We start from the raw sequence: 15,858 nt of genomic DNA, 5'->3' as shown, positions 1-15,858 counted from the left end.
ACTCAAATTTCCATGCCATCATGGGTGTGATGACAATTCAGGCTAATTTTATATCATAAGGTCATGAACAAACATTAACAAACAAAGCCAGTCAAAGCCAGTAGCTGTATTGCATAAGGCATTTCTGGAAATATGAACATATTGAAGTCAATGAAAGTGTTAACATCATGTTTTGGTTGTTTTTCGTTGGGCTTTGCCAGTGATTACTCATCCTGATAGTTTCAATTATCGTTTGCTATGTCAAATCAAAATTGCAGTGGTTCAACCAATATTAAAAACAGCTAATAATAATTCAAAATATGGTATTTCTTTATCTACAGCTAGGATAAATGTGTAAATTATATTCAGTGAAATATATGTAACCTTGTTATTAAACATGGGCTGTTTCTAACATAAAAAGCAGAGTTTATAACACGATTTTCTTCAATATAAAGATTAGTTTTAAATAATTCTTTAGCACTTCACTGATGGCCAGCCATTCAGCGCACTTCGGGAAATAATCACGACCTTTTCCCCCAAGATGAGTGACTTTTCATCAATCCACTCTTATCTGTGTCCATCGACATAAAAATAATATTTTCCAAATGATGTCAAAAATTCCATATGATGAGGTTGGAGGCGGTGGATTTAGACTCATACACATATGTTCACACATGGCTTGTATCAATTCAACTACGCAATGAATTAAAAATATGTCGCTTGCTTAAATTTAGGAATTAAAAACTATACTACCTAGGGCTCAGAGAATATTAAAATTCAACAAATTCCCAAGTTTTAAATCTTTGTTTTAAACTTGGGAATTATCATGTTATAATGGTGACGCAACCCACAAAGCGTGTTCAGTGACACTAAAGACGTAGGGGAAAAGTAATAATTCGTGTCCACGGAAAAGCAATCATTTATTTTAAAAAAATAAATCTAGTCTCTTTGTAGGGTAATTGAGGTGATTACTGAACTACTTGTGCCTCAAAAGTTCTTATTTCTTACGCTTATTTCTTATACTGCTTGTCAGGGACCAAGGCATAGGACACAGGTGTTTAATTCAAAAATGGGATGTTATTTATCCAAAAATATGAAAAATAATTGACAAAGCCAAAACCTTCAATAGGCAGACCAATAAAAGAGGTCAACTCAATAAACTAAACGCAAAATAACCACTAACAAAATCTCAAACAAACATAAGAAAAACTGGTCTCCTGAAATGACGCGAGGGAACTTACTGGCTTAGCTAAATCATATGAAAGACAAGGGGGAAACAAAGTGGCTGTCATATAACCAATTAACACAAAACAATTAAACAAACTCCAAACACCCCCGAGGCAATGAAGCATGTGGTTTAGTCCAATGAGGCTGTCAGCGGTATTTCAGATCCCCCAGCCCTTTGCCACACGTTTTGCTAACTGGAAAGGAGAAACAGAATCGCCAGGTAACTCAGCCAAAGAAAGCTGCTGTACTATACCATAAAACAGAACTTTGGCCTTGCAGTGTTGATATGTGTGCACTCCATATAAACATTGGAAGGTGTAATGGAGATACATTTAATAAAGAAAAAATATATATGATAATAAGTAAAATATATTTAAAGTATTGACTGCAGAGTAAACTAAAGTGAAGCAACTAGTGGTGAGTTGTGGAGCTTGCCATCACAGAAAGTCAATAGTGAAGTCGATCAGAAATCAACGTGGAGTGTTAAAAGAAATTATATATTTAAATAAATATGCATTCGTATCAAATTAAAGTGAAGATATTAAAATGAATTGCGCAGAAATAATAAAATGTGGTAGTTAATAGAAACTGCTATGATGGAACCATGATGGCTCTTCTTTTTTACAGAAAGGTATCCATGGTGTTTCACCTGCATGTGTCGATAAACTGTGGAAGTACGAGTTTATGATCCATCACTTCCAAACTCTGTGAAATGCAAGAACTCCCTCCGATTTTCTTTCTTTGTTAAAAAAAAATCATATTGAACTAAATATCTTTGAATCTTGGATTACTGCCTTGGTAAAACACCTGCACCTACCGGATGTGTTCCAATATTTTCTAATAAATAAATAATTATTGGCATACAAATTATTTCCAAACGAAATATTTAGAGTGTGGATAATAAAAGTAATTGTTCGCTCCTACTGAAAATAACAAAGCAGATAAAGATAAAGAGGACTGCACCATTTGATAACAGCACAAACCGACCATAAACGACCTGAGCAGGAGCTTTTTCTGGACTTTTATTCCTGGACAAAGTGTGATAAGAATTATGTGCATAATATGTTTTTCTCACAAGCCTTAAGTGAGGAGCTATAACGTTTATGCTTTTATTGGTCATGTCTTTGCCGTATTTTTGAGTGGTTCTCAAACCTTTTCTGGCATGTCCTCTCCCTCCCCCTACAGTTAAAAGTAATAATAATAATAATAATAATAATAATAATAATAACGGTCGCCTTGATTACACCAACACACTCTTGTTTATTTCCCCTATATCATAAGTTTAATCAGCTTGGTTTCAGTTCATATTCTTCCCCTGGTCGTGTCACATTGAGTGCCTAGCATCGCGTGGTTTAACTGCGCAGCCACAAGTTGGAAGTGATTAATCCCAGCAACAACTAGGACACACAGAAGTGGGACTGTACGTGATCCAGGGGTTTACATAGCAGCGTATGTTGACGTTGTTCAGGGGGAAATCTCCCATAGCAGCGAGAACATCAAAGCAACAGAGTGTGTGAAAGGATGGTTGACCCGCAATTTTCGGATCCTCTGTCGTGTTAATCTTTCTTGATTGGACAAAAACGCCATATATGTGTTTATCCTATCAGCTGAGGATGAGCTATTTGACAGAGGTAGGAGCTTAATGCATTTTTCTGCTAATCTGAAATAAAGTCTCTAACCAAAGCTTTTTAATTGACAAATAAACACATAGATGGTCAGTAAATGCAATAGCAGGACCAAATCATTAGTGTTTGTGCGCCCCTGTGTTTTCGCAATAACGTTGAACAGAAATGGGAAAGATAAAGGAAGTGTATATCTTATGTCTTCCCTGAATTTTTTCTTTCTCAGAAAAAAACAGACGATTTGGTTTTTCTCTGGTAGTGAAGAGGGGCAGATCGTGGACACAAACGGAAAGTTTGCCCAATAAGAACTCACCTCGTTATCGCTCTGAAATACAAAGGTTACTCTCACTTCCTCGCCAGATGTGAAACTTTGATTAGAAAGACTTTAGTTGGTGTCTTTTTCCTTGTAATCTTTCGCACATAATAAGTGAAAAATGTGGTCATTGTGAATGATTTGATATTACACGATTAAAGCGACCCATAAAGGGGAAGACATGAACATTGTCAGACTGAATAACATTGTTGCTAGCCTGGATTTTTTCTTTTGTCTTTCTTTCATTGTATTGTATACGGCGAGGGACATCTTGGGCTCTTTACCGTCATCGTTTAAAGCCCACAGCCTGCCGACCCGAGTATTTTTGCTAACCGTGTCCACAGTGTACCCATCTTCTCATAGCTGGTGGCAGCAGCCTTATCTGAAACATGACAGTGAGTTCACTGTACTCAAATGGCCTCCACAGCCACCAGATCTAAGTCGAGATTCGGGCTCTGGTGGAGAATCACATCGTGGTTAAGCAGCCGCAAAATCTGCAACAACTATTTGATGCTATCATGCCAATATGAACCACAATCTCTGATAAATGTCACCTTCATCTTGAGGTTTATATGACATGAAGAATTAAGACTGTGCCTAAGGCACAAAAAGGAGGGCTCAACCAGGTCTTGTGCCAAAGAGTGACAGTCTGCAAATAAAAATAAACATTGAAAATGACGTTGTTGTCCTATAACCTGTCAAACAAATGCCAGACACATCTCTCATGAATAATATCAAGCCATTTTTAATCAAAAATAACATTCCTATAACCAGCCAGTTAGTTTTACATATTGTTTTTATTTATCTGGTAAAAAGTGAAATTGATGTTAAAATACTTATTTCAAGAGAGATCCTGCCGAGAGGGCGGCAATATGGAATTCATATAAAGATATTTTATGTGCCCAAAAAGGCTTGGTTGATTATAAACCTACAAAGTAGGTATTGTACAACAACGCAGTCACAAATAGCTAAACTTGCAAAACAGGTAATTTCTTTATTTTATATATAACATATATATTTAACATATGTACATATATGCATGGCATTTATTAACATGAGCAAAGATATTAGAAACAACAAAATCGCAAATCACTTTCAGCAGGCACAAGGCTGGTACGAGCGAGGTGTCCCCAGTTAAGTGACCGGTGAATGCAGTTTTCCCTTTGAGGGTAACAGCATGACTGTCCCCCGATGTGAAACTTTGATTAGAAAATGTTTAAGCGAGTTGGCCTTTTTCGCTTGTAGCCTTATCACAAACAGTAAAGCGTGAAACTGTGGCGCTGACTAATTTCATATGATGTGTGATTAGAGCAACTCAATAATTAAAAAAGGGAAAGACGTGGATTTTGCAAGCCGACGAATATCATTGTTATGATCGGAGTTTCGCATTCTTCCAATGAATTCGACCTGAATTACCTCATGCGTTTCCTGTCTTCCTGTTGCGTAGTTAATTGGCTCACACCTGAGAGGGAAGCCCTTGGGAAACCCTGCATTGAGTCACACAAGTTAAAAGCATCCCTCGCTCTCTCATTCTCTCATTTTTAACAGACGATATTTAAGGACACAGCACCCCTCTCACAGAAAGGATCTCGCAGCAGGAGGCAACTAACTAACCATGGCGCACTCTTTTACTTTTGCTGTTCTCTCTTTGATGTTTTTTTCCACCTCGTCTGCTGCTCCAGCCGGGCATCAAGATCCCTGCGTTGATGTCCAGACCAGTTCGCTGGAACTTAATAAAATTGCTAGAAATGTATCTCTGGAGGTGAGTTGTTTAATTTTTTCCAAGCAATTTCTTAATTTCTCCTTTTTAACCACTAGTGGAGGGGAAAACAAACTTTTTACTGCGCATTTGGAATATGTTTTGCTCACTCAAATGCATGCTTAGACGACGCCAAAGCAATAAACACATTTAAAATGTCTAGTTTTAAAGCATGAAAGGTTTTCTCACAGGAGATACATTACATTGTACCACGATGTGCTCATACCGACTGTTTCCAAATGTTCTGCAGGCACGAAAGGGATTAATTACAAGGGAAGAGATACCATTTAGCATCTTACTTGTGTGGATGGACTCAAAAGACATGTGTGATCCTGGGACCCTCAAACAGAACTCTCTGGTAATATCACCTATAAGAATTATAAACTGTGACATGAATTTAATTGAACTGATATTGACATAAATCTGTGACTTCAAAATACGATATGTTATCTGATTATGTGTGATTTCTAATCCTTTTTGTCTACCGGTATTCTTCGTCCTTAGCCATGCTTTGGGAAGATGATCAAAGTCCTTGACCGTTACAGATTTCTGGTGAGGACGATTTCTGAATTTGAAAGCTGCTCAGAGTTTGCCAGCCAGGTGGTGCCAGTGATAAATAAGCTGCACACTGACGTGATGAAGTGCGCTGATTCGAAGGGAGAATGGGGAGCAGAGAAGGTAAGTTTGGTCATCAAAGTATTTGCTTTAGACAGCAGCACTGATACAGCATGCTTACTGATCGTTCTGATTCTGCAGGATCTAGCCGTCGAAGTAACGATTCCGGAGTGGGAGAAGCCGTATCTGTGTTCCTACATTCTGGACAGACTCTTCTCCTTCTCCATCTTCACCGCTCGCGTCCTTTCAGTTGGAGATCCGGCTCATCACACAGACGGAACGACTCAGAAATGCATGTAGAACCTCACAGTATTTTAAATACTCAATGTATTGAGCATCTTTTAAATTGATCACAGTGATCGCAGTTTGTAGTGCAGTTTTCTGTAGTTAATAATTTATCGATTTTAATGATCTTTCCGAAACGTTTGATATATTTATTAAAGTTTTTATTTATTGTATTTATTGTTTTTATTCATAATAATCAATGAATACTTAATGTATTCACCACTGTATTTTTCATTTAAATTGTATACAATATTTATTATAATAAAAACTGCTACGCATGATAACGTATTTTGACCCTTACATTTATTTAGATATATATTATTATTTATCCTATGGCGATTGTTCTTTTTGCCAAAACGATCACAATAAATGCTTACTCATTCAGGAAATTTATGAAGTTACCTGCGCTGAGGTATCCCTCTTTTCATTGAATAATTTTGAATAATAATGCTATGGTGCTAAAAGGAAGCTGTGCTTTCCTAAAACATTCCTGCTGCACTACTTCCTGCATATTTCCTCCCAGTCAACGCCTCTGCTCAGACCTGTTTGTTTGCATTCAGATGATGCAACGCATGTACAGCGGTAATTCAAAGAAAGGGGAAAAGAGAGAATGTGACACGTTTTAAGGGGAAGAGGAAGTATTAATGAGGCCTGTGAGCGTAAAGGCACTAGGCTGCTCAACAAGGAAGTCTCTCCTACTGTGAGTGATTTGATATCCTGAAATTATTCCGCCTCCCTCGTGTCCCACCCACTTGCACTCTTTGAGTTCGAAACTTCATACTCTATAGTTTCCATCCACTGCTGGAGAGCACAACTTATTTTCCTGGCTCTCGGAGCACATGAGGAAATTATTTACCTATTGAGCACGTTTGCAAAAACTGAAAAATGCTCAACAAGTTATCACGTCAAATATAACACACAAAGAAAAATAACCGATGTGAACCCACATACAGCATTTAAAGTGCTACACTAATCAGCAATGGATGCTTTTGATGTCTGTGGGTAGGATCATTATTACTTTTTTTTTTTTCTTTTTTTTAATCAGCTGCATGGTTTATTGTATGTGACGTGACGTGCTGTTTACTCTGCAGAGGATTTGTGATGCAATCAGGAAGTTCAGAAATGTTACGATTAGTCACTCGAGAGATTTTGTTGTTTACGGTTATTTTTATTATTTTTTTAAATCGTGGGCGGTGTATTGAAGGGATTAGGTCATAATTATTCCCTTTAAAAAATCTTGAACCAATTAGATTGCAAAATGAAAAGATCACCAAATACGACACAATATACTCATGGCAATCAGATGTAATCACATGATTTTAAGATCTGGATTCAAGCTTTTCCTTTTGATAAAGCTTACAGACTGGGGAACTTCCAGTGATGCACTGAGCATTTCTTTCCTTTTCCCCTCATTCATCATGCATATTATTAACGCCTGTCTTCTCTCCCCCTAAGTCCATTGCTTTATGATAAAAATCTAAAATGTAAATGTTAAAAATTTCAGTCTGGATTGAAGAGCTGCCAATGTGACTCAAAATGTTTTGTTTTGGTTTTGTTTTGTTTTTCGCTTTTGCGCACCGGTATCAAAACAGCAACTGTTTGAGTCTGTTATTTTGCAGAAACTGAAGATTTTCAGTTATTCCTTCCCACCTTTGGAAAGGACAGCTCAAGTTAATCAATAGAATTACTGCTGAAAAAAACAAAAACAAAACAAAAAAACTAGATGGCTGTGTAAAGATGTTTGACCATACTGGAACCCGTTGTGCAGTCTTTATTTATTTATTTAAACTTTAAACAGCAGCTGTCAAAACAACACCTCGTGATCCACTTTTGTTTCTTTTTTTGTCCATACTGTGAGTGTGCTCTATTATGTTGCAAAAACTTAAGCTGTTCAGTGTCCCTGATTCTGAAACGCTCATCGTTTATGACAGGGGTCCCCAATCCCAGTCCACGAGGGCCGGTGTCCCTGCAGGTTTTAGATGTGTCCTTGATCCATCAGAGGCCTGGTAATGAACTAATCATGTGATTCAGGTGTGTTGACCCAGGGTGAGATCTAAAACCTGCAGGGACACCGGCCCTCGCGGACTAGGATTGGGGACCCCTGGTTTATGATTATGTCAATTGGTCAGTCAGAGGATTCTTAGATTAGCCTTTATTGTCTCCCTTGGGAGAAATTCACCTTGGTCAAATGAGGCAAACATGTCATCTAAGAGATCAGACACATAGAAATCCTCATTACCACATGCAACCACCCATTGCCATTTAATAATATGATTGATAATGGCACTATAGAAAATGTGGTTTGGTCAGTGGTTGTTGATCAATGGTCATGAGAATTTGCATAATCATGATGAAGGAACTGACCACCCAGCCCATTGTTCCTTCAGTGGGCTGGTTTCAGTCATTATGCGAATGTACTGTTTTTAAGATTGGGGAAACCTGCAGTCAGCTGAGACAGAAGAAGTCACTTGGATGAGTGACGAAACGTTTCTCCCACTGAAAACGCTACGTCCAGATGAACAGAATCAACTTTTGGAGAGTGGGGTTTCAACAATCCATTCAAATTTGGCTTACATTCACTGAGAATTTCAAGGTCGGCTTAATTTATTTAATTTATTTGTCAAAGATTTGAAAACAAAATACATTCTAAGACTTTTTGCCAATATATACACATATATTTAAAAAAACAAAATGAATTTGTGATCAAAAACTTTATTCACCTGATATTTACTAAAAATGTAAGCAAATTTTACTAAACAATAAAATTAATGCTACACATTTACTATATCCACAAAAATAACAAATAAATATACTCAAAATTATGTCAGGTATGTTAAAATAGGTTTCAACAGAGCAAATAACAAAAGCTTCTACTGTGTGCTTCTTTTTACTGCACTACAAACCCCTTAAAGTATATGTAAAAAGAACAAAGAAAACAAAATGAACATGTCCATAATACAATAATTCTTTTACTACTATAAAAGTAAAGGCAGATATTTGTGCTCTCAGAGTGCTTCTTGTTTAATTGTGTGAAAAAAGTGTGACGCTTAAATTCATCAGAACATAGTGTACGGTAATCGTGTGGTCAATAGCAATGACATCACTTCTCTTTTTTTTTATTTATTTATTTAACAACATGAACATGCTACCGGGAAACAATATCCTCAGGGTCCTCCAGCACTACTTCCTCCTCCTCCCCCCCCTCCCCTTTTACTGTTAGAGGGACAATAACCAGGTGAACTCAGGTGCAGATACCAAGTGAGAGACACGGCATAGGTCAAAATAATTTTTGCGAAGAGTAAGGGAAAATGACTAGGGATGGCCAGTAGGCAAGGGAAAGCCAAGTCTGAGTTGGAAGGGGGAAGTGGTTTGAGTGCAGTGATGTAGTGAGTCAGAAGGAGATAAACACTGCAGCCAAAACAGAAAATCTCCAAGTGGTAATTGTTAGCATATATATATAAACAGTTTGGCCACACATTGCAGCAGAGACCATGATGTGGCCACCTGTAAATATAAGTAGTAGTAGTTTGTTTTTGTTTTTCTTGGGGGGGAGGGGGGAGGGGGTTCTGCCTGTCCTAAATATGGTGTTTGACTTGGACAAACTCAGACACATTAACAGTGCTGGGAGGGAGTCAGATACATATTATATTTGACTGTGTTGACCTTTCCTACTCTTTTTACTATGTTAATACAATAAGGATAAGGATGTATGCACAGACTGACATACCTTGGAGGACGTATGGAGCCATATCTGACAATTTGGCCAATTATGAAACAAACATTTCCCCCCTCTGTGTGAAACTGAAAAATAATTCTAGCAGAAAATGACAAAACCTCTATTTCTCAGTATATTTCTTGGTGCTTCATTTTCCTTTCAGTGCTTTCCATCATATTCAACAAAATCTGCTAAGTTTGTGACTTTCTGTTGACTTGTAATTTTCACCGATGAGCATAGCATTAGAGAGGCTAACCTTCATTTTACTGCAATAAAAACCCTTCCCTTCACAAGCATTGGGTGGAAGCCAGACTTTAGAAAAAGAAAAGTGCATGGTCATCCAAATATGGGACACTTAGAGAAGGACATCTGGTCACCTTAGCTCTGGCTTCAGTATTCAAGCCAGCACCGCTGTTAGTTATTTAATCCATATTTCTTTGAGGACAATGAATGTCTTTACAGAATTTCAGTCTAGACCAAAGAAGAGGTTCCTTGGAGCTGCTTGCTTTTGGATAGAAATTCTCTTATTCTGAGCCCCTCTATGACTTCTCATTTACATCATCCCCTAAAATAGACTGATAAATACACATTTTCCACTCAAAAAACTTTGTCAGAACACCCTGAACATTCAGTCAGTGGTCATTAGGAATAACATGATTTGTGCTTTTTAATTGTTTTCACACAATCCTGGGAAGCAACCACATCAGAGTGACATAACGGGTAACAGCACCTCTGCTTTATTTCTCTTCAATCATTCTACTCATTCCCGCTCTCCAAGATGCTTCCCTTACTGCACCATCAGACTCATCAAATCAAGGCTGAACTTCCACACTTGAGTTTACAGCTGATTGTTAAGTACTAAGTGATTATAACCCATCAACTGCTGCAGATGATCAGACAAATTCTGTGTGGACAATTCAACTATTGTTTAATAAGGGCAAATAAAAGACTCAGAGGTAAATATTAAATTTCCCTAAAAAAATGTCTGACGCAGCAAGCTTAAGTTTTTCAGAATATCCGAGACATTCAGCCAGTTCAGTAACGACATCACTTCCCTTTTCTCCTTTTTTACACAGCTTTCGTGCTACTGAAGAGGAGTCTCCTCGGTGTGACAGAATAGCAAACAGTACTTCTGACTTTGGCTTACTTATTTCCCTCCTAAGAGGTATTCCCATTTCCATAAAATCAAGCTTGTTAAATTAAGAATGAATTGCCACACTTATACTTAAACACTATGCTGCTCTGAGCAATCTGAAATCACAATGCATCAACAGCAGCTACAAAGAGATTCCCTGTTTACTTTACTTCAGCTTTTTAATAGGACTGCACTGGAGTTTACCCAATGGCAAACTCAGTTTTCACAAAGTAAAAAAAATTAATAAATCATGATATTAGCCCATTTTATGAGTTCTGCATTCAATAAATAAAATCTTAATAGGCTATATCTACTGGAATCATCAGAAGTACTCATTATGCAAAATTATGTTTTTTGAAGGTTGGTGGGATTAATAAGTCACGGGGCTCTGGCACAAAAAATACGCTCCAGCTGATCAACTCACCCAACTGTTGTTGTGTAAAAATAGTACTACTACTAATAATAATAATAATCATCCTTTTATGTGTCAAGATGATTATGACTGCTGGCGCCTGTGAATCAAGCTCATGGTGAATCAACTGATGATTGTAAGACCGTCACTGCAGACAGTCTTACAATCAATCATCAGTTGTACAATCAGTGTTGTCTGGGTTCAACTGATGAGCATATTTCTCTTTCTCACTATATTTATAATATAACATAAATGCTATAAGAGTCAAAGCATTTGCCCTTTTGACTGCTCAAACCAAAAATGCAGGTTAGTGAGGACTGCTTCGCCTTGCTCTCCATTTAGCAAGAAGCCATTTCTTTATTTTTAAGCTAAGGAGTCTCTTATCAAAGAGAGAATACACACTGTTTGGAAAGGGAGTTGGCCAGTAACATTGCACATAAAGACTCATTACAGAGTTGCAGTATAAAGAAGAACAAGGGGTGTCAAACTCCAGGCCTCGAGGGTCTGTGTCCTGCAGGTTTTAGATATCACCCTGGGTCAATACACCTGAATCAAATGATTCGTTTATTACCAGGCCTCTGGAGAACTACAAGACATTTTGAAGAGGTAATTTAGCCATTTAAATCAGCTGTGTTGGATCAAAGACACATCTAAAATCTGCAGGACACCGGCCACTGAGGCCTGGAGTTCGACACCTGTGACTGTTAAACAAATTCACAAACTTGATACTAAGAAAACAAATGCTACTTAACAAGATGTCAAAGTGAAATAGATATCGAGTTTAACTCTCTATTTATCAGCATAAACTTGATGGTCTTAGGGAAAAAATACCACTTCCTTTCTCAAGTGAGAGCTGTGCATTCACAGCCTGACTGAAACTGAAGTATCTGCTCAGAAGGAACAGAGAATCACAACAGGCCATTTGTATGACTCAACTGAAAATTGCTCTTCACAGAATAAATTCAGATCCTCCAAGTGAAGACATCCTGTTTTCAAGGGTTAAAAAGCAATAAGTCTGTGAACTAAAAACATCAAAGTGGCTGGGACCTTCCTGTGAATTCACAAGGTTCCTTTCAGGTAGTCCAGTCTTCCTACACAGTCCATTCATGTGAGGCTAACTGGATGTGAGGTAAATAAAGTGCATAATGTGTAGAACAAAGTACAGTATGATCAAATGAATGTATGACTACATGGTTAAATGTGGCCACTTCATACTACAGTATAAAGCATTCTGAGTAGTTAGAAAGTCTAGAAAAGACTATGAATGTCAGTTCACTCCATTTATGTATTATTTTTAATTTCATGGCAAAATTAATCAATGCCCACGATACCATAGAAGCTAACAGTGTAATTCTGTAGTTCACTGGTGGCTTTGTACAAAAAAATAGACAAATGTATAGCTCAGAGTTACAAATGGAAAACATATTGAGCTGCAAGACCCGTTTGTAGAAAACATTATTATATTATTCATCTCTATATTGGAAAAAAGGAATACAAAGGTTACCTAGTCATAGTTTTAAAGTAATTTCCAACACTAGCTTCATAATACTTTTACACTAGACTAATATTTCTAGCTGGCACAGTGGTTTAGTTTTACGGCACAAAACACTGTCAGCTATGAATATTTAAAATTCAGTTTCACTGCGTTCCTAAACAGCACTAAAAGTAAATATTTATGTAAACCATAAATAAGAATTTGGGGTTAATTAAGGGTGATTTGGACAGATTTTAATGTCCCGCTATTACAACACAAAACAAAAATATATAAATGTATTAAAGAGGATGACTTATTTGAAGGAAGTCAAGTGAATTTTGATGACACCTGACGATTGCATTCAGTTGATGATTTCTTGAAAGGGAAAAAAGTTGTTTGTGTACCGACTATAGTTTCCCTTAAAAAATAAATAAACTGAATTACCGAGCACTGTTGATTACTGATTAAAAATTATATATTGGAAATACTTTACATATTGTTAGAACTAATATTTGAAGCCTTAGTATCAGAGCTAGCCTTCTTGCCTAGTAAACAAAAATCATTGGTTATAATTTAGGTCTTTTATCTTAAAATCTGCAAATTTTAGAAATGATATAATTTGTTATAATCTTTGGCTGCCATACATGAGTTGTCTATGAAATATTATTCCCACACATACTAAATTATGATTTCTACAGGCACCCAAATCTACCTTCAAAGACCAAACATCCAAGTATCTTAGGGACTTCCATCCATCATGCTGCAGTAACTTCAGCTACATTCCCAAGATTCCACATTAATAAAGCCAGGAAACCTTCCATTTTTTTCCTATTTCTTGTTGTTTATTTTGTTTTACAATTCATATTAAATGTACTTTTTCCCCTTTTTTTTCAATATTTTGACAAGCTGTGAGGAGGGATTTTTTTTTATTAAACATGATGAACTGAGATGGAATTACCCTCATCTATTTGATGTGAAAAGGTCATATCATGTCCTCCTGAGAACTGAGGAAATCTTTCGGTTTAACTCTTTTGTCCACTACAGAGGACATAATGAATAGACTGGGTCTCAGAAGGATATGATCATATCATATTCTGAACGTGTAACCTAAGCCAAAAACCTTTTTGGAAACATCTGGGTGGTTTGAACAGCAGATATTTATCATTGCTTAGACTAGGCTAAGTACTTTTCTGTACAGTTCCATTCATACTTAGTTTATAGAGTTTTTTGGTCATAATAGTTCATGTAATCATGTTTTTATCATTATGAATTTGAACTCAACTTTCATTTCTTTACTGTAAAAACAACGCTCTTACCAATAGATGTGTGACTAGGTATTTGTCATGTCATGGCTTCCATCCTCACTTTAGAAAGACCCACTGTTATCATTTGTGTCCTGTTGCAACCCAGAATGGGGGGAAGATTATTACCTTATAAAACCACCTGAGAGATGGCCAATCAACATGCTAATAACTAAAGTTGCAATGGGCATGATGCATTATTTAAAAAATAAATAAATAAAATTAAATGAATAATAAAAGAAGGCTACTTCTTACAGATTTTCTGATATGCACTAGAAATTGAATTATATTCTTGTTGTTATTTTAGAGGTTGTTTGGTGTTCCTTTTAAGATGCAGTGGGTCACATCGACATGGTCCTTTGGCTCGTATTTTGCCTGTATATTGTTTATTTGATAAATGAGAGAAGGTACTTTTGGTTGCTTTCTTGGCCCAGAAGCTAGCTTGTGACCCCCTGGGGATTTTTAGCAAATGTGTTATTCACTACACAAGCAAGTGTTATTATTTTATTGTAACCTTGGTCCAATATGGCTGTAGTTAGCATGAATCCTGAAAAGAGGGTTAGAATATCTCATCTGACAACATTCAACCAGTTCATGAACATTTTGTTGTTGATCCAGTGTCTGCACATATGAAGACCCACTGATATAGAGTCTGTTAAATACTTTTCTATTACACGGGTGATAATTACTTGGTTTGGATGATCTAATATCATGTTCCTAAGATAGAGATGATGATAAGAATTAAATTTACTGGTTTCATCATGTTCACTATAATCACTTATGTAATATATTTGATTAAAACTAGCTTGTGTCATTTTCCTCTGCTTTTCAAAGTCAACTTCCTCTTTGATCCTTAACCACTACAACATGTCATGTCACACTGATGAGAACATTATAGTGACTCTAGTGGCTTAACAAAAACGTTCCACTATCAATCATCGGACAAGAAAACCAACCCTAGTATTACTGTGCTTTTCAATGTTCCCTAAATTCACCCCATTTGTTGATTGTTAGCGTGAGAGTTATTGTTAATCTGCAGAGGATATTGTGCTGAATATTTAGATTAGTGCATATACACTCACTACATACTTTATTAGTACACCTTGCTAGTACTGAGTCAGAGCCCCTTTTGCCTTCAGAGCTGCCGTCTTTGTGACTGAGATTCAAAAAGTTCTTGGAAACATTTACAGATTTTAATCCATAGTGGCAGGATAGCTTAATGTAGTTGCTGCAGATTTATTGGCCGCATATCCATGATGTGAAAACCTTTTATTTCACCACATTCCAAAGATGCTGTACTGGACTGAGTTCTGGTGACTGTGGAGGCAATTTCCATGTAGTGTACATCAGAAGATGGGTACACTATGGTGATAAAGGGGTGAACATGGTCAGCAACACTACTGATTCAGAGTGTGTTTCAATGATGCTCATCTTGTACTAAGGAGCCCAAAGTGTAACAACAAAATATCCCCCACACCATTACATTACCACCACCCTGAACTGCTCATAGGTTTAAGTTATTTACCCTATTTTTGACCCCTCCAATCCATCTGAAAACCTTTTCCAATCTTTTATCATCCAATTTTGGCGAGCCATTGTCCAGCAGGCAGCAGGTAACAAGATCCCTAAACAAAAAGAAAAAGAGTCACGAGGGGAACTGACTGGCAGACAAACAGTATGACATGAGAAGAAACTGAGACAAAAGTAAACACAAGGAAATCAAGGAAAGTGGATGCTGGAGAGCGACAAGATACGGCTAAAACTAATTACACAAGACAAGAAGGTCAAACTGAACACAAGGCACAATAAAACATGACTATCAAAATAAAACAGGAAAATGGATACAGGGATCTTAACTATATACAGGGAACACAAGGGAGGCAGGATAAACTACAAGAAGGAATACAACACTAACAAACTGCTACCATGAGGAAAAAAACAAGATGGCAAATCAAACTGCACGAGTATATAATTCACAAACTCAACTTACAAAAGAGAAAACAAATGCTCTCCGATAATAG

The 15,858-nt window shown here is 37.0% G+C and overlaps 1 protein-coding gene and 1 long non-coding RNA gene across 2 annotated transcripts in view; one reads left to right on the top strand and one right to left on the bottom strand.

The window, feature by feature from the left end:
- Positions 1-4,650: 4,650 nt before the first annotated feature.
- LOC146494326 (uncharacterized) lies at positions 4,651-6,099 on the top strand. Its single transcript, XM_085145675.1, has 4 exons — positions 4,651-4,903; positions 5,151-5,258; positions 5,405-5,578; positions 5,657-6,099. The coding sequence occupies exons 1-4, from the start codon at positions 4,757-4,759 to the stop codon at positions 5,813-5,815; spliced, it is 588 nt and encodes a 195-aa protein (XP_085001801.1). The 5' UTR covers positions 4,651-4,756; the 3' UTR covers positions 5,816-6,099.
- Positions 6,100-9,353: 3,254 nt separating this feature from the next.
- LOC146494325 (uncharacterized) overlaps positions 9,354-15,858 on the bottom strand; it is a 7,918-nt gene continuing 1,413 nt past the window's right edge. The window contains exon 2 of the long non-coding RNA XR_014871506.1: positions 9,354-15,462. This is a non-coding gene — a long non-coding RNA (uncharacterized LOC146494325). The remainder of the gene's footprint in view (positions 15,463-15,858) is intronic.

This window comes from Neolamprologus multifasciatus, chromosome 20 (genome assembly GCF_963576455.1).
Source record: "Neolamprologus multifasciatus chromosome 20, fNeoMul1.2, whole genome shotgun sequence".
Lineage (NCBI taxonomy): Eukaryota > Metazoa > Chordata > Actinopteri > Cichliformes > Cichlidae > Neolamprologus > Neolamprologus multifasciatus.
This window is presented reverse-complemented; position numbering and strand designations above follow the sequence as displayed.